This window comes from Bubalus kerabau, chromosome 16 (assembly GCF_029407905.1).
Source record: "Bubalus kerabau isolate K-KA32 ecotype Philippines breed swamp buffalo chromosome 16, PCC_UOA_SB_1v2, whole genome shotgun sequence".
In the NCBI taxonomy this organism is placed as follows: domain Eukaryota; kingdom Metazoa; phylum Chordata; class Mammalia; order Artiodactyla; family Bovidae; genus Bubalus; species Bubalus kerabau.
This window is the reverse complement of record NC_073639.1, coordinates 22,632,208-22,651,206: the sequence shown is the minus strand read 5'-3', so window position 1 is coordinate 22,651,206 and position 18,999 is coordinate 22,632,208. Positions and strand designations below refer to the sequence as shown.

The window sequence follows — 18,999 nt, the reverse complement described above, 5'->3', positions numbered from 1 at the left end:
GACAAAGGTGGCTGTGTAGTTGAAGGCAGCATCTGGTGCTGTTTGCAAGCTAACACTTGGTAACAAGGTTGGAGTCCCCAAAAACAGTTCCTCCAGGTATTCTGCATTGGAAATGCTTTTGAAACAAATAAGGGTTTCAGTATATATTGTACACACAAAATATTTGGAAGGAATGGCAAGTAGGAAGAACATATGTTATCAGCTGTCATCTGGTTCAGATCTTATCAATTTGCACATTGAGAAGCAGAATACTGATTTGGACAGGCATTAAATATTGTTTACCTACCCTTAAAGCACACCAGTTTGAAATCATCATACCCATATCATAAGCAAATCTAGATGAGAATAAAAGCTAAAAAAAAGTGTTTCAATTGCAAATGTTTAACAGGCTATGGGAGAAGGGTGGGAGTTGGTGGGAATGCCTCTAAGCAAAAGGGCTCCTGGAAATATCACAAGTCGGTCACCCTTCAGCATTGCCATGGCGGTAGGCTAAACACATACTTCTGTATGCTTTTGTTGTATTTGTCTTCATTTAAAATGTAGTCATGTGAGCATTTTATGTAAAGTTTTTTTTAGTAGTTCATAAATCGTGCTAGGTGGCACTTTTACTTTTCTAGTCTTTCTTTTGTAGACAGCTCTGCCTTGTGGACCATCAGTTACCTGAAGGCATAACGGCAAATAACAAATCTCTATTCTAGATTTCTAAAGTATCAATATGTTCTATTACTGAGTTTCTTATTCCATGCCTACGTCCCTTTTGAGCCAGCTTTTCCTTTTATAGCCCATGATATTTTGACTGCGGTTATAATCAGTCTTCGAAGGTAAATTGTCCAGATTCTTGAAGACAGTGAGAGTGGATTTTTTTATTCCTCCATGGCTGTATTTCATGAGATCCTATGAGGTGGTAGGGATGACACAGTAAAGCATAATGGTGTGTATAACATTTAAGTCCCTTATTTTTGGCCCTGAACTTTGCATATGACATAAAACTGCTCCTAATTTAAAATGGAGCCTAGGGACTTCCCTGGTGATGGAGTGGGTAAGACTCCCAGTGCAGGGTGCCCAGGTTCGATCCCTGATCAGGGAACTAGATCCCACATGCCACAGCTTAAAAAAAGCTATGTGTCACAAGGAAGGACCTGGCACAGCCAAATATTTTAAAAAATAATTGGGCCTAAAAAGCCCAAATAATCTGAGCAAAGTCCCAGTGGGACTAAATTCTAGAAAAGAAAATAAAAACACACGCTGATAATCATAATTGATTTCAATTGGAAAGACATCCAAAAAATGTGCTTGAATAAGGAGCTCTGAACCTTTTTTAAATGACATGTATAAAAATACAGTACAGGCAGGCTTTTATCTAGAGTGGTTGGATACTGGAATGGCAAGAGGTCTGGAGCTGGGCTTATAAAAGCGAATTCTGTAGAAGGGCATGGGCTGTAAGTAAAAGGACTTAGCTGTGACCACTGCGACACTCCCTAGGCCCTCAATTTTCTCATCCAGAGTATAGCATCACACCTATCTTGTCAACCTCAGATTTGTCAGATATTTGTAAAACTATTGTAAATTTAGGTAAGTCATCGAGTAAAGGTTTAAGGTTAAGGTCGGTGCTTCAAAGCAAAAAAGGAAAGGGCACAGTACTTGATGTCCTAACAAGGCACTCTTAATCCTTCCATTTGAAAGGGCAGATAGTGTTAATAGAAATTAAGACCCAAATAGGTGAGGGACTGTTGGGAGTGCCAAGATTTTTTCACCCCCGTTTCTCCAGACAGATGTGAGGTTGTAGGTTAGTGATTCAGTTTCAGGACAGGATGTCAACCCTACTATGACTTGAGAGTAGAAATACCTGCCTTTGAGAGATGAAGCAACAGCCACAACTCCAGGTTCACCAGATGTCTGTGGAAAGCTCACCTCTAAGAAACTATTCATTAGGACGTAGTTGCATCCATTCCTCTTGACAGAATGTTAGGAGAAGCCTTGCTGTTTCTAGGCTGCTCCTGGTAAACCAAGATGAAATCTCAGGATGAATTCCTGTTTGCTTTGGGTGCTGAGACATTCAAAACCAAACCTTATAGCTGGATTTTAATTACTGTGTGACATTCTGTAGCATGTATTCCATTTCCTTTTGCTGTCCTGCCTTTTTCTTCATGTCACTGTCTTTCATCTGCTTATTTTTGTTGACTTTCATTTGTTCTTACAATATATAAACTACCAAGTTTTTTGGTTTTTGTTTTGTTTTGTTTTTAATCTAAAGCAGAGTCTAAACTGCCACATTGAGCAGATTCAGGCTTCTAGATGTAGACCACATTAGAATGCTGGAATATAATTACAGTCCTGCATCACAGGGAGAAAAACACCAGTCAGGAGAGATGATGGAAAGCTGCATACGGGATACCCCTGACATCTCAGATTGGTAAACCTGGAGACAACACCCAGCAAAATTCTGCAGCATTTTACTATTTAAGTTTGTGAGAGCAGGGATCACTGCATGGTGAGATAGATGGGAGGGAACAGAGGTTGAGGCCAGAGGAGTTCTGTCTCTAGGTCTTCCACTGATTACCTGAACTGAAACTGAGTCAAGTTTTTCTGAACTTGTTTATTTACAATACAGGGAATAGACCAGGAAATCTCTTAGGTTTCTTAAAAGCATTAAAACTGATTTGCACTTCAAGACAATTTGGGTTAATTGCTGCCACTGCTTAAAAATATTTTTGAAACTTTTTGGAACAGTTTGGATATCCAGTTCTCTTTAGGTCTCAAGAAAAGTAGTGTGCACTTTAGCCATGTTTCATTTTGCCAGTTATGGCAGTACCTACCTAGTTTAATTCACATCGGTTTCTTAATCTCAAGTGACTTCACTATTTCTACAACTAAAACCTCCCTTGGTAGGAAAATTTGTCTCTTCTCCTTGTGTTTGTCACTCAGTCATGTCTGACTCTGTGCAACCCCATGGGCTGTAGCCTGCTGGGCTCCTCTGTCCATGGGCTTCTCCAGGCAAGAATACTAGGGTGGGTTGCCATGCCCTTCTCTAGGGATCGAACCCAGGTCTCCCGAATTGCAAGGCACATTATTTACCATCTGAGCCATCGGGGATTTACCATCTGTGTCCCTAGTTGAGTATGTTTAAAAATTTAGGTTCTGCTCCAAGAAGTAATTCAAAAGTATTTTTTCAAACGATGGTAGCATTGGTGGCACTTAATACATAGCTTTCTGAAAGTATTTTCTTTTAAAGGACAAGGTACTAACGTAGTGTACTCTTTTAAGAACTTAAAAAAACTCATCCTAGTTAATTAACTCATCTCATTAAAATGTGAGAAAACGGCTTTAGAATCTAGTATATAATATCCTAAACTACCTTTTTCTGTTGAACGTTTTAGAAAAGCTTAGATTAAGACAGATGTCTAAATGTAAAAGTTGTGACAGAGGTGTCCAAACCTGGCTGCACAATGAAATCATTTTTTTTTTAATAACAATTTTAAGTTGTTTTTTTTTTTTAATACCAATGCCTGGCTCCCCCTTCCACACATAATTTAAGTGATATGGGATGTGACATCGGCAATAGTATTTTAAAATCTTCACAGGTGATTTCCAGCGTGCAGCAAAGTTACCACTATTTCAGTGAATTCATGTCCTACAACTCAAGTAATTTGCAGATTCTGTAAAACAGTTTAGTACCCACCTTTCATGCACTTATCACATCATTAAAACCTTGTAAAATAAGCAAGATTTTTTTGTTTAAACATACAATGGGAGAAAACAGCTGTTAGTTTAGTCTAGAGTTTTGTTTTTGTTATGGAGCATTTTGCATTAAATATTCATGTTTTTCTAAGTTCTTAACTTGGAAGTTGTAATATATCATTTATTTATAAGTCCTGAACCCAGAGCATTACTGCTGAAGTGCACTGTTTAAAAAGATAGCTATAGGTACATAAAAAGTGAAGTACATAAATGTCAAATCAAATACAGTGTACCCAAAGATATTGGGGGTTTGGTTCCAGACCACTACAATGAAGCATCTGAATAAAGCATCATGTGAATTTCCGGTGTCCCAGTGAACATAGAAGTGACATTTGCATGACATTAGTCTATTAAATGCAATAATATGATCTCCAAAAAAAAAGAAAACTATGTACCTTAATTCAAAAATACTTTATTAACTCTAGTCATCATCTGAGCCTTTAGTGAGTCAGTTATTTTTCACTGAAGGAGGAAGGTTTGAAATACGAATATTACCAGAGATGAAACTGAGCAAATGCTGTTGGAATAAGGACGGTGACAGACACACGTTGACAGCAGTGTTGCCACAGATCTTAGGTCTGTATAAAGCAGTGTATCTGCGAGTGCAGCCTAGTGAAACGAAGTGTGCCTGCAAGTCTCCCTGCTGCACTTGTGTTTCTGGCGTGATTCAGGAGGCAGATCAGTGTACTTGCAAAGGTGGGGAAAGAGTGTCTTATTCTCAGGAGGACTGGCCGAGCTTTAACTGTGGAGGATGATAATAACGAAGGGACTGAAGGACAGGTGAACCACAAGTACAGAGGACTTGTACTATGAACAGTGAAAAGCCATGAAAAGGGAAGTTACTGGAATGGCTGTAGAATTCAAGGTAGGGTTCCTCTTGCCTCCCCAAAGTGTGCTCTAATATAGATCACATATGTAATGTCCTCATATAAAGTAGACCAAGAGGCTTAAAGGATCACAGGATAGGTACTTTATAAGCCCAAATCTTGTTAAACCTGACTCATTTGCATACAGGGGTCAGAGTGGCTGATAATGAACCAGGTGCTGTGTCCCTTACATTCTGGTTTCACAGTCATCCCCCTAATGGAACTGCCTCTTTATTGCCACTCCATCAATTTTGGTGGCTTTTTCTTTGACCTTACTTGCTTGGCCCTTCCTGGTACACTTGAGAATGTTCCCACCATACCTTGAAATGTGACCTCATCTATCCTGTTGCCTTTCTGTGGCTTCCAAGCCTATTTCAGAAATATTTTGATGTCTGTCACCTTCACTTCAAATTCAGGTGAAGAGACTGGACCAGAGAGAAGCCATCAATGACATGGCTCAACAAAGGTAGATACCTGAAATATTTGGGAAAATATATGTCAGTAGGTCTGTAGCCTGGAGATGCCTAAAATAGGACAGTCAAGAGAGTTAAGACCTGGGAATGTAGGCAGATGCCAGATCCAAGGACTTTGGGTTTTTTATCTTTTTAGCATGAGATGCACTGAAGAATTTAATGCAGTCACAAAGAAGTTGATGAAAATACTCATTTTAGAAACTCAACTGGGACCCGCCCAAGAGGCCCGGGCGCGAGAAGTGGGGCAGGGGGGTTGGCAGGTTTGGGGTGTAGAGAGTGGCGTAGGGGACAGGGTCACCCCCGGGTCCACGATGCAGCCCCCGGATGAGGCCACAGTATTTTCCTTATATGATCGGGCCCCGTGGCTGATGGCACCGCTGGCCCGGAGCCTGAGAGGATTATGAAAACGTGTCAGGCGAAATGGGCCCAGGGACCCGGGGGCTGGGAGGTTAGGGGGAGGCAGTTAGGCTAAGATTTGGGTGACGTTAGGGTGGTCCCTGCAAGCCCTGGTCGATGATGACGTGACCACTGCGCAATCTGAGTTCTGGGAACTAGGTGATGGAGCGTGTTCTGAGAACGGACTGGACTGAGACCGAAAAAAAAAAAAAAAAAAAAAAGAAATTCAACTGGTAGCATGGAAAACAGTAGAGAGAGGATTGAGACTACAAAGCAGTAAGGTAGGGAGGATGGGAAAGGAAGTTATTTAGAATGAACTGTCAATAGGACTTGGTGACAGATTGGATGTTGGAAGTCAAGTGTCTAGAATGGCCTTCAGGTTTCTTTTGGCAAGAGTAATTGGTTGCTGGTGTAGTGTCATTTATTGAGCTAAGAGGACAGATTTTAGAAGAGTTCAATTGGACATTCAGGAAGAAATAACCAGTAGGTAATTAAACCCATCTTGAGACTTTCAGTCTAGCCTAAGACAATAGATTTGATAGTAAAAACCATATGCATGGATGAGATTATTGAACAGTTATGTTCAAGCAAAACCGTAATAGTAAATACAACTATTCTATAAAGGAAAAGACCCCATGGTAAATACTACCTTTAAATGGGAAAGCTGACATAACAAAGACTAAGAAGTCAGGCAGGAGGTACACTAGAAGAGAGGTGTCACGGGAAAACAAAGGCGAGTTTTAAGAAGTAGGCTGATGACGTGGAAAAATGAAGTATCTGTTGGATTTGACTACTGGGTTCCTGGAGACCTCGGCGGGAACTTATTCTAAGCCAGAATTAACTGCAAGCTACTGAAGAATGACAGACTGTTGGAACAAAGAAACCAAAGAGCTGTGAAAGGGGAGGAGGTGATAAGTACAAGAGAACAGCACACCTGCCTCCTTCCCAAGGCAGGTGTTCAGGATGGATGCTGGAATAAGGAGATGCTCTTACAGCAAGCCGTCCAGAAATGGAGTTCACAGCTCAGACCTCGATTTTCTCTATAAAGAGGTATACTGGCCAGCTGGTAAGCAGGATGGTGGTGAACGGCTGAAACTGTTGCTGGAAGATGACCCAAAGAATAAATGGGCTGACTGCTAATTCATTGTTCAAAAGCCTGGCCAGACTAGAAAATGTAGTGGCATCAAGTCATTGCTATGTGGTTCTTTGTTACAGTGGACACAAAATGCAAATACAAGTTATAATGATTAACAGAAGAGTTGCAATTAAAAGCCATACCACTGACAATTCCCATCAGAAGAAATACCCTCGTCATTACATACTGTCAACATGTATTTCTAAATCGAGACCTTAGGTGAACTTACTCTGCAAGAGACATGGAAAATGTTAAGGTAGAGTGGTAGAGGTGAGCAAGCAGCCTTGGCTTAGCCTAATGAAAACCAATTAGTAATACAGCATAGGTGGAAAAGAAATGCTCATTTTAAATATGTTTCATTAGCTATCTTCCATGTAACTTCTTGGGCTTCCCTGGTGGCTCAGATGTTAAAGACTGGTCTGCAATGCAGGAGACCCAGGTTCAATCCCTCGGTTGGGAAGATCTCCTGGAGAAGGAAATGGCAATGCACTCCACTATTCTTGCCTGGAAAACCCCATGGACAGAGGAGCCTGGCGGGCTACACAGTCCATGGCGTCACAAAGAGTTGGACATGACTGAATGACTAACGCTTTTTCACGTGACTTCTTTGCCCTAGAAGAATATTATGGGAGACGTAACTCAAAAAATGAAACTGCAGTGCAAAAAAAGACAATTGAGTTATGTGTCAAGGCATATGATACAGATTTTGAAACATGAAATATTTAGGAAATGTTTTAAAAGGAGTAGAGTTTGAGATTAACCCCAAATGGGATAAGAATCAATGAGTTTTTCTTTGAGCTTTTATTAAAAAGTACCATCACGTATGTTTATGGAAAACATAAAAGATTACAAAGGGAGCTGTTATAAAAATCTGTCAACCTAAGTAGTGTCTAACCAAATGCACAATTAAAGGCCACAAATATTTTCAGTTTATTTAAATTTCTAAAAGATGTAAAAATAGACAACTTCTCTTTGTAGTAGAAAGAACATTATTATGTGGAGTTACGGGACCTAGTTTGGTGTGAAATGATGTTCCTCTGGTCCCTCCAGTTCCTAAAATGGCTAGAGTATTATTTGTTCTTCCTCACCCACAAAAGGTCTGATTGAGAAACATATGGTCTGATTTGAAATATAAATTATTTAAGTGTGGCCAACACTAAAATAGTAAATTCATTATGGTAAGTAGAACATTATAATTACATGACAGTAATTAGGAAGTGGAAACATGCAGGTTATTTGCCAAATATTAATGTAATGGAACAAAATAATTTCTTCAAGCAGCAGTTGGGAAGGAAAATAGGACTTCTATTACTTCTTAACTAAAACAACATGTTTATATAGTAGCTTTTGAATATTGTTATAAATATCACCAGAGACCAAAACACAAGGTAAATTTCATTTCTATATTTCAGAAAACCTACTTGAATACACTTTGAAACAAGAGTACAACAAAATAGAATATACTTCAAATGTTGAATATACAAACTATTATAGTTCAAATCTGAACACTGGTACTTTCCCTCTTAAACTTCAACTAAAAAAAAAAAAGGAAGAAAGAAAACTCCAGGTATTAGAGTTACCTGACAAAAATCATGCTGAGCCTTAACTTCCAAGTGACAGCAAAACTGAAACGGATATGTCTGCACAGATGCCAGGGCTAGGTGAGTGACAAACAGGCGTGTTATAGCAAAAGGCCAGAGCCAACTGTTAATTTGTCCACAATTAAGAAACTGACAGACTTAAACTACCATATAAAATGTTACATGTAAATTCTATAACAATACTGTGCTAGGTACAAGATTTTTAAAATTTTTCTTTTAATAAAAAAGCTTTACACAAACAAGCCATTAGCTTATTTCAATAAAGAAAACCGAAAATTAGTCTAAGGCCTTTGTTTTAAATCAGCTTAAGCTATATGATAAAAAAAAAAAAAAAAAACGCACTAGATCTTTTTTGCTAACCTCTTTCTGAAGCTTTTGGATCCATTCAATTCACATTCTAAAATACCTATATTAGCAGTTTTCACATAGCACCAGTTAAGTGAGTTCTGTGTGAACACAGTAATAATTGCTGGTATGCATATAAAATGCATCAAAAATTGCTATATGTAACAACAAGATCACCCATCCCAATCCCTCCCCACTGAAAACTATATAACCTCTTACAGTGTTAGTGTTCCAAGTCTTAGTGTAACTTGATATTGTAGTGAGTTGCTTGGTCCCTTTCAGTCCTTTTCCTTATTGACGGGTTCAGTTGTTTCTATTGTAAGAGGCAGTTTTCTGTCAGCATCTCAATATGTAGTTCATTTCCCACTGAAACATGGGATAGGTAATTTATTTCCAGTAAGTTTGATTGTTTTCTTAAATGCATTAAAAATGTTTTAAAGTCTTCTGACTTCTGTCGATGACATCCTTGCAAATACTTGTATCAGGACTATCACTAACATTCTAATGTCCATGGGAGCGCGGCTGTTTCATTTCTCACATGTTACCAATCCTTCCGTTTTCATTGTTACAGGAAGGGCAAGAGCTGAGGGCGCACTGACAACCACTACGTGGGTCACTGTCTTATTTCCATCTGCCGGTTTTTCTTCTTGTACCAGCTGCAAAGTTTTCACATCATGTTCCTGCTTTTTCGCCACTGCTTCTGATTTAACCTCTGGCCCTTTTATGACAGCGCTGATAACCCGGGGAGGAGTCTGGCCAGATGCCTGTTGAGGAGGCACTGATAGTCTCATTACAGGGGCCCCGTGAGCTATTGAAACAGGGGTGAGTGCTCTCACAGCCAGTGGGGTGCCCACAATGTTAATGCTTCCTGACCCAGTCAGATTCGACTTCGTCTGCAGTTGACACTGTGCAAGTTGCGTAGCTGGGATGGTAATAATTTTGGCAGGCTGCATGGTGATTTTGTCTCCATTTTCAGTAGAGGCTGGCATCACAGTAGGGATTGTCTGAATAACTACCTTTGGAGAGGCTGCTGTTGTCGGACTAGTGCTGGTTATTAATGGTGCACCTGCATTAACTGACTGAACTGCCACAGTTGAAATTTTCTGACCCAACGATGTCATTACAACAGGTACTTGCATTGCCACACGAACTGTCCTGGTTGATTTAAAAAAATAAATTTGATTATATGTCACGCTAAATTATTAAATAGGTCTCTTTGAGAGAGAGAAAAAAGTGAATGCAAATCCAACAGATGTAAAACTAGTGGACCCAATTTTACAGATGTACTGAAAATCTCTGAAGTTTACAGCATGAAATAACATGAGATGAATATATTTAAACCTAAGCTAAATATATTTATATATATATTTAAAAGCCTACATTAAATTCCATCTATAAAATCATAAAAATCAATTCAAGTAAGAAAAGACATCTACTTTAAGAAGAATATTTTAATTAATACATTGAAAAATACCAAGCACTTTTCCAAGTCTTGACAAAGAGTCAGTTCTTAGAATGCAAATATTAAAAAAGGAACATCCCAGTGTTGCCAAAGAGTTTTCTAAAAACTAAATACATTACAACCACTGGTTTCCCTCACTTACCTTGGGGCTGCTGTTGCTGATACAGATGTGGTAGTAGTGGGAGACCTGGATGAAGCATCATGACCAGGGGGAGTGATGTTCACAACTCTAGCTACACCCTTCTCTGCTCTGGAGCAGTTGAGAGGAGATGAGTTTTTCCCACCACGAACAGAAGTTGCTGCTTTTAAGAGACTTTCGGCAGACAATGATACTCGTTCTAATGATTTTTCATCAGTAGCTCCTGCTAAATCTTCACTACAGGTTTCACTTTTGTCATCATCTATGACCACTATGTTTTTGGGCATATCCTTGAACTGATATACAAGCCTCTGTCCTTCAACCTTTGCAAGGATACCCCTTTGGTAATAATATCTGTAAGGAAAAAGTATTATATAAGTCAAGTATATTATGTTTGCCCCCCAACAATCCCCAAACAAAAATACCATGAAGAGATGCTAACAGAAACATTCACTTACTCTAGTAAGAGGTAAGGTGGGACTCCATTCAAAAGACTAAGAATTTGAAGTAGCTCTGAAATTAGAACTTGGTACCATATGGCCTATAACCTTGAAATCTGTGAATTAGCTAAAAGCTCACTTTTTATTAAAGGAAGTCATTTAACCTAAATACAGAATATATTATTGTACAGTTGGCCCTCCATATCTATAGGTTCCTCATCCATGGATTTAACCAACCACAGATCGAAAATGCTCAAGGAGAAAAAATCTCCATAAGAGTTCCAAACAGCAAAACTTGGATTTGCCATGTGATAGCAACTACTTAGATAGCATTTACACTGTGTTAGGTATTTTATCATCTACAGATGATGTAAAGTATATGGGGGGATATAAGTGGGTTACAAGCAAACACTACCCCACTTTATATGAGGGATTTTGATCATCCATGAATTTCTGGTATCCAAGGAGGGTTCTGGAGCCACACCCTTCAGATACTACTAAGGGACAACTGGATTTTACCGATACTGGCAACAATTTAGTTCTGATTTACATAGGTTATAAAAGCAACTTGTTTTATGTGGGAAAATTACCAAAACCATACTTAGTAAAAATGAATTTGTGGCATATGTGAACACTGTCACATAAACTATGTTCATTTACAAATACCCTTAATTAGAATAAGCTGTGTACATTATAAAGTTATGTGGGTTCCTCAAACTGACAAAACTTAAAATTTTCATATCACAATAAAACCATTATAACAAATTTGCAGGAACTAAAGAACAAATTCAGTTTGGAAACTGTATTATGTTTGGGTTTAATTTTCTTAAAGGCACACCATTTTCCACAAATGGATTTTCCAATAGTGTTCAAATTTTAGCCATTTAGACTAAACCTCTCTCTCCATCTGCCTCCAAATCCAAGAAGTTCCTCTAGAAAATCCACCCAAATTAAAATTAAAAGCTATAATAAGTAAGAGATTTTAAGAGCTTCTCTTTAAATATCAGGTTTCCCAGGTGGTTCAGTGGTAAAGAATCCACCTTACAGGAGACACAGGAGACCTGGGTTCAATCCCTGGGTCAGAAAGATCCCCTGGAGGAAGAAATGGCAACCTAATCCAGTATTCTTGCCTGGAGAATTCCATGGACAGAGGAGCCTGGCAGGCTACAGTTCATGGGGTTGCAAAGAGTTAAGACACAACTGAGCACTCTCACACACTTTAAGTATTAATAGTATTAAATATTAAGAGATACATAAGTTTTCTTTGAAAACTCTTGTGTTCTTACCTCAAAGCTCGTCCCATAGTTTCATAGTTCATGTCTGGCTTGTTCTTATGCTTTCCCCAAAGCTTAGAGACAGCCTTTGAATCCACAAGCTTGAATATGCCTTTTTCTCTCTGAGTCCACTTAATATATCGAGGACAAGTATTTTTATCTTGAAGTAGATCTAAAAGAAACTCCCACAAATAGGTTGTGTTTCCTTTGAAAACAATTATAGACACTGATTAAAAATTCATCAACATAACTAAAAGCAAGTATTTACTTAAGCTGAATAAAAAAATCAATTTACTACTGATAAAGAACAAATGTACTAAGAGTCTGCCATTAAATACTTGACTATATTATCAATCATTTGTACAGTGTCAAACTGTGTTGTCTAGTGAATAACAGTTCAAGAAATAAATAACAGTTTTGAAACTATAGCTATATCATAAGGCCATGCACTATTTTATTTCAAATTAATGACAGAAAATAATGTCTGGGATCTCAGGAGTGAAAATAAAGTGGATTGGTAAGACATTAAGTCTTGGCAGGGGGCTAAGATTTGCATACCAGAAGGAAAGGAAGGAATGTGGGTAGGAAAAATAAGGAACTTCGTCCCAAAGAGAAGAGAGCATCACTCTTTTTTCGGAAGGGTGGGGAGGAGTAGTGGGCAGTGTTATGAGAAGACTAAAGACAGGCTGCTGTTTTTCTTTATTCCCTCCATAAGCCTCTAGGTACGGAGGTTCGTAAACTGATGAAAGAAGAGAAAGAGAGTCCTGAGAAGAAGATTAGAATACATAAGCCACCACTGAGCCACCGGGTCATCTCTAGGCTCCTGCCCACTAACCCTTTACTATCCTCAAAAATTCAGATCCAAGTTACAAGCTAGATGAGAAGACCCTTGGGGTGGGGAGGCTTCCACTACTCAATCTAAACACTGATGCTCTTCCTCTAGCATTTTCATCCTGTAATTTCCCCGAAAATTCAATAAATCCAATAACCCATAGTTGGGCCCTGTGTGCATTCTCTTGACCTAAAAAGATTAATCTTCAACTTTACAATGTTATTACATTTGTATCTCCGAAGCCCTATTACATCAGTGTCAATACCTAAAAACTCTTAGTGTTAAATCACAACTTTCAACTACATCAGTCTTAACTGAATCAAGAGGTATAGCTGGGGATTTTTATTCTGTCTATGACCTGGAGATTATAAGAACTCATTCTAGAAGAAATTTTTGTGCAACAGACAATGCCTTGTACATAGTAGGGATCTGAATGCTCCGGTGTCTAATGAATTAGTTATAGTTAGACCCACTGACATTCTTCAGATTATCTTCAACTGCTTCATTCCAGTTATCATCCCTAAGTTAAAATGAACAATTCTATTTCTGGTTTTAAGGAAAACAGAATTCAGAATGGGAAGCCTTCTTTATCAGATAAGATAGTTCATGGAGTCTATGCAGACATCATAATTTTGCAGAAGATGAAGCACTGACTGGATTTTTAATCCAAGTGTGACTGTAATGACTTTAATCTTCACATGACAACATATTGCCTCAGGTTTATTACAAAACTGAAATTTTAATGAAAGATGATTTTGACTGGTAAAAATAGGTTACCACAAAATTTTTTTCCAGTGGTAAACATAAGGTCTTTGAATATAAGAGATACCATTAATGATGGGAGTAATTTTAAAAACAGTAATAACTGTATATTTACAGTTCAAATTTCTAACACTTACTACTAATAAAGTTTTAAGGTTTTCAATACAAATTAAAAGATAAAACCTAAGATGTTAGGAATGTAAAACAACCAAAGACAGAAAAGAAAATAAAACTATCCTAAACTTGTCCCAAACTGAATAACAGTTCCTAAGTAAATGGAGGTTTACATAACTGGATTTTTAAAAATCTAACCAAATTTCTTGGTAGATTTACTGACTTAATTTTATTAAAGACTTAATCCAACAAATTAAGAGAGCAGAGAATGTAGAAGGCTTATTGTTATTTTTGCTTTTAACGAGAATATACAAATTCAATATACACATTTTTTAAAAAATACATCAAATTTTTGTTTAGACATCCTTACTGACATGCCTGAAGTTGGTTGATTGGAAAAGTAAATTCACCTTGCTTCTATCAGTTAAAAAAGTATGTATCAGAAATGAAGTCTTAGTTTCATACACCTTCTCAAATGTAAGTGCCTCCATTTGACTCTCCATGAGGATGGGTGTAAACACACACACATCGTCCAAAACAACACAGGTGTGCATCAGACTGCACTTAGGGCCTTTTCCAAATCCAAATGCTTGCCCAGCTTCACTCCCAACAGTTTCTCTATGCCTACAGAGCCTCACTGGGTAAGGACCAGGCAGAGATAAGTTTGAAAAAGCTCCCTGTGTGATGCTCATACACTCTCGATTAAGAATTACAATCCAAGACAGCACTACAGTGCGTACTAGAAGTAATTTTCCTACAAATGTACTTGACCGGGGGAAAAAAATTTATATATATCCATCTCACCTACAAAACAGCCCTCCCCAAATTACCTTTTCCTTCTCTGGGTTTCTTCTTTATACCTAAGTCAGGAGACCCATTGGAAATTGGCGACTGCTGGGTCTTGGGTTTACGGCCAACTGAAAAAAGAAGATATTGAAACCATACATGGAAAACAGGAAAAATAACAGAAACATGATAGCAGCCTTTTTGATAACACATTATTTTTGAAACTAGACACTAATTTATGGATTAATATACTGTGTATATAAAAGCTGCTTTTAAAAGGAACATTAAAAGCACTTCTGCAATATAAATTACAGTTCAGTCGCTCAGTCATGTCCGACTCTGCGACCCCTCTTTGCATTGATAGTAAAATCAATGTATATGGCAAGTCAGGTACTACTAACCTATTATTTACACGGTCACAGCCTCAATTTGCTAACCTTTTCCAATAATGTAGCAATGGAAACAAATTCTAGTATAAACTTTTGTTTTCTGTTCTACAGAATTGTTAGAAAAAGCTTTACCTACCTATTGCAGAAGATCTGATAATCTGCGAAGCCCTTTGAGCTCAAATGAGGAAAAGTAAAAAATATTATTTTAAACACTCTCTACTGCTCTGAGCCAATCAATTCACCAGAATTAAAGCATAAATTTCCCCACCTCAGGTATAAGGATAAAAAAAAAATCTTCCTAGTAATTGCTTCATATGTCTAAGAAATGTTTGTGCCCTTTCGTTTCTCCTCACTCACTTCTGCCCTAAGCCGTGCTCAAGACAGTCCAACATCCACAATGAACAGAAAAGCAAGAGCTACACTTCTCTACAGTAAGGAAAGAGTATTTCTGAAATGTGTTGTGTTCAACCCTCAGCATTGAAAGATGAATGCTGGCAGGTGAGGGAAGTCTCAAGAAAGAGACTGGGAATATTAAGTATAATATTACTGATTTGGTGATTGTCATACACCTGGGATTTCTGATGTCTCTACTCTTCATTATCAAGGATTATCTAGAGCTAAATTAAAATGCCCTAATTTATATTTGAAAAAGCATAGCTATTATATTCTAGGATTTCATTATGGTAATTCTAATCAATAAGAAGTATGTTTTGGCAAAAATTAAAACAAAGTTCACCAGTCTCCTAATTAAAAATAGAGCCTAATTTCTCAATTTAAATACTATTTATATGTACAAAATATTTATATGTACAAAATATGCAGTCAGTTATAAGACCCAACATCTTCTTTGTCTCCTAAATTCAAGCACAAAAGCCCAACTCCTTAATGGAAAGGTTAGTCCCCAAAGGCTTGTTTTCTATAGCAGCATGTCCCAAATCATGTTATTTGACAAATAGGTTATTCATCAGTAGGAAAAGGGTTCTACAGTCAAATTAACTTTCAGAACTGCAGATAATCATCTCTTGGAGATTTATAATGCACATTAGTATATTAAAAGCTCTGGAAATAAAAATAAGGCCCTACTATTAAAAATAACCTACTTAACTTTCTATGTCCCAAATGTCCTTAACCACAAATGAATAACTGGTAGTGTTATATGTAATTTTTAAATTGTCATTCATTAAGACCACCTATTTTCAAATACATAAGATTAGTATTAAATTGGCAAATTATTTTCTGGTTTATACCATACTATCATGTACACAGATCAACCTATTTATCTAGAGATCTTGGTTCCCTAAATACTCCCAGCTTTTCATAGTCTTTTCTCTCTTCATTTAAATCTAAAATTTTCTTAGGTATTTTTTAACAGTTTGCATAAGATACAACCAGCCAAAGGCTACAGTGGGCAGTGGGTAAACAGGGTTATTTACATGTGTGCCTTCTGTTTAAACATTTACAGGGCAAAGTAATTCTTCCTTCTAAATTCGCTCATCCATGCCTTATCTCAAATACATATATAATCTATATTATAAGAGAGAAGGCAACTGTGTTATTCTCTGTTGTGTCCCTCACAGCAATGAGGCACAGACCTGTGAACATCACAGCAATCTGAAATACTGCTACCTAATAAATGATTAGATAATACCATTATTCCTAACACAACTTTCCCCCTTATTTTTTGCCTTTGATTTTATCCGCTCCCCCCCTCCCCTTCTAAAATGTGCAGAAAGAGGCAGAGAACAAAGTGGAATTAGGTGAGTACCCATTTACACAGAATTTCACTTCTTTCAAATTTTACCTTTGATTCAAACAGAAAAAAAGAACCCACTCAGGATGCTGGAGATGGACTGGAGCATTGTGTTCACCCCACCCGCCCCAACCCCCAGGATCAGATGAACACAGGTTTCAGCAGGAGTCAAAGAGTAAGTGGAAATGCTCTTTACCCAATGGTGAGTTTAGTTTCCTCAGAATTCCCTACGGGCAATCTTGATGTTTTAAGGCCAAAGATAGTGGGGAAGAAAATTGGGCTTTTTATTTTAAAATGCCCACAAGAGAGTAGGAAGATAAGGTTATGAAAAACAGAGTCAAGAATACTTTTAAGTTACCAAGTACCTAAAAGGATCACAAAGTAGAAAAATGTGCAGTGACTCCCTGATCTTCCTTCTGTGTTGTTCAGTTGGTCAGTCATGTCTGACTCTTTGCAACCCCATGGACCCCTTTGGTGTATCAAGCTCTTACTATAATCTCATTTTTGGGCAACTACTTTTAGGGCTCAACTACTAACTCCTTTAAACACTATGAACATGTTAAAAGACACAATTAAAAATCTCAATTTTTTGAGAATATCTAATCAGTATAACATTGATCATAAATACAACATGTATTTCCCATCTCCCTTGATGGAGAAAAAAGATACTAGAAAAAATTTCACCCAATTTCCCAGAAATTTATAAATACACCCTACCTTTTTTCTTTTTCATTGGTTCATGGCTATCCGGTGATGTAGGAATAGGAGAGGTATCCATTGGTTCAGATTCTTCAGTTGACACCTCCACTACAGTTTCTGTAATGACATCTGGCCTCATAGCAGCATGGATAAATTCTGGAGTTGATACACAAGGAGGGACAAACACTTCCACTATAAAAAAAAGTTGAAAAATTAAAATTTCCCACCCCCATTAATGCCTCTTAGCATGGACAATTCAATTTTTAGCAAAGGTGAGGTTACTAAGAATTCATCAAAGCAGGGTAAGAACTTGAGGTTAATTTGTTGAATATACGATATGATCTGAAGTATGTAAGTAAATAGATGCAAAGAAACTCGACCTGAAGGAAATGTTAATCTTCTGGGTAAAGGGGGAGATCATGAGAGTCAACCCCCTTGCTTCACACTGTAGGTACTTCAGGTTCACTGTAAAAGACTGTATCATTTTGACAACTGGGAAAACAGTTGAAAATAAAACAGTATAACAGTGAGTTAATAATTATTTTCCTTCTATTTACTCATCATTATTCTCTAACAAGGTAAAACATACACCTGGTATAACATTAAAATAATGAAAGCGTATTCAGTGAAAGTAATCACTTATGGCTCTCTCTCTCTCTTTTTTTTTTTTAAATAACTTTTGGCTGCACCCCGAGGCATGTGGGATCTTAAGTTTGCCCACCAGGATCAAACCTGCACCTTCTGCATTGGAAGGCTGAGTCTTAACCACTGGACCACCAGGGAAGTTCCTACAGTTCATTTTAAATATGAAAAGAAAACCTGCTCATTATAGCCAAATGAGTATCACCTTTCAATCTTTTATTTAACGGAACAGTCCCTAATATTTTGGGTCACTGAAATGGTGCATACATATTTTTAGTATTCTATTACATACAATAATGTTACTCTGGCTTCCTTTCAATGCGCCTGAGTAGGATATGACATTTCCATTTCAATTAATACATACTACTATAGATTAATACACTGACCAATGTGCACTAATTTTCTTCTCATATTCCTGAATAACACACAGGATTACTACTCTAATTAAAAAGTACAGTTGATCTTAGTATTTACTGTAAATCCCTAAAAGAAGGGTCAATCTTACCGTATTAAGTCAAATTAACATTTGGACATTAAAATTAGGGACAAAAAGATTCTCAAAGGCAATCTGTTAAAAGAGACCAAAACCAATGGAAAACCTGAAGCCTGAAGGGAGTGTGAAGAGAGGTGGACACTGCCTCCTGTCTCTTCCAGGGAGTGGTCCCAGAACTACTGCCCGTTATCACTGAAGGAAGGACTTAATTTTGAAAATTAAGTATTTAAAGGATTTAAGACTTGTGAACATTGACAGGTAAAGACCAGTTACTGCTGTCACAGATATTTATGTACAATAGACTTTGAGAACAATAATTCCCTTGGATTAAAAAAAAATTTTTATTCTAGATACATGAAATGATATATCTTTAATATAATAAAGAACAGTTCACATACCAGGGCTTCTTGAATCTCTCAAGCAGGTAGGAGATTCCATATGAAGCAGGGCTTCAGCAGCTTCAATTGTCTTATCTGTACAGTGTGCATTACTGCTATGAACTGATGCTTCCACTGGAGGGAAAATAAGTTCCACTCAATAAAAATGCATTGAACACATTACTGAACTAAATGCTCATGTTTAGTTCATAACTCTAAATAAGCCATTAATGCATATTAGTCTATACAAATTACAGCAATAATTTAAAAACTAAAACAAACCTGC

The 18,999-nt window shown here is 37.5% G+C and overlaps 1 protein-coding gene and 2 non-coding genes across 17 annotated transcripts in view; 2 read left to right on the top strand and 1 right to left on the bottom strand.

Annotated features, from left to right (window-relative positions):
• Positions 1-1,201: 1,201 nt before the first annotated feature.
• Positions 1,202-18,999, bottom strand: part of ELF2 (E74 like ETS transcription factor 2) — a 78,325-nt gene continuing 60,527 nt past the window's right edge. For 6 of the 15 annotated variants that reach the window (XM_055549835.1, XM_055549841.1, XM_055549845.1 and 3 more), the window contains 7 exons: positions 18,735-18,848; positions 17,220-17,393; positions 14,889-14,927; positions 14,408-14,494; positions 11,882-12,074; positions 10,159-10,509; positions 7,391-9,709 (listed from right to left, as the gene is read on the bottom strand). In XM_055549835.1, coding sequence (XP_055405810.1) covers positions 9,082-9,709; positions 10,159-10,509; positions 11,882-12,074; positions 14,408-14,494; positions 14,889-14,927; positions 17,220-17,393; positions 18,735-18,848 — 1,586 coding nt within the window. In that variant the 3' untranslated portion in view covers positions 7,391-9,081. Of the gene's footprint in view, positions 1,998-7,390; positions 9,710-10,158; positions 10,510-11,881; positions 12,075-14,407; positions 14,495-14,888; positions 14,928-17,219; positions 17,394-18,734; positions 18,849-18,999 lie in introns of those variants that run through there. The other 9 variants (XM_055549836.1, XM_055549847.1, XM_055549842.1 and 6 more) reach the window with 4 other exon arrangements.
• LOC129630439 (small Cajal body-specific RNA 17) lies at positions 5,375-5,517 on the top strand. The gene has a single exon (XR_008703705.1). It is a non-coding gene; the product is annotated as a small Cajal body-specific RNA 17 (non-coding RNA).
• Positions 5,585-5,666, top strand: LOC129630492 (small Cajal body-specific RNA 18). Its single transcript, XR_008703742.1, has one exon. It is a non-coding gene; the product is annotated as a small Cajal body-specific RNA 18 (non-coding RNA).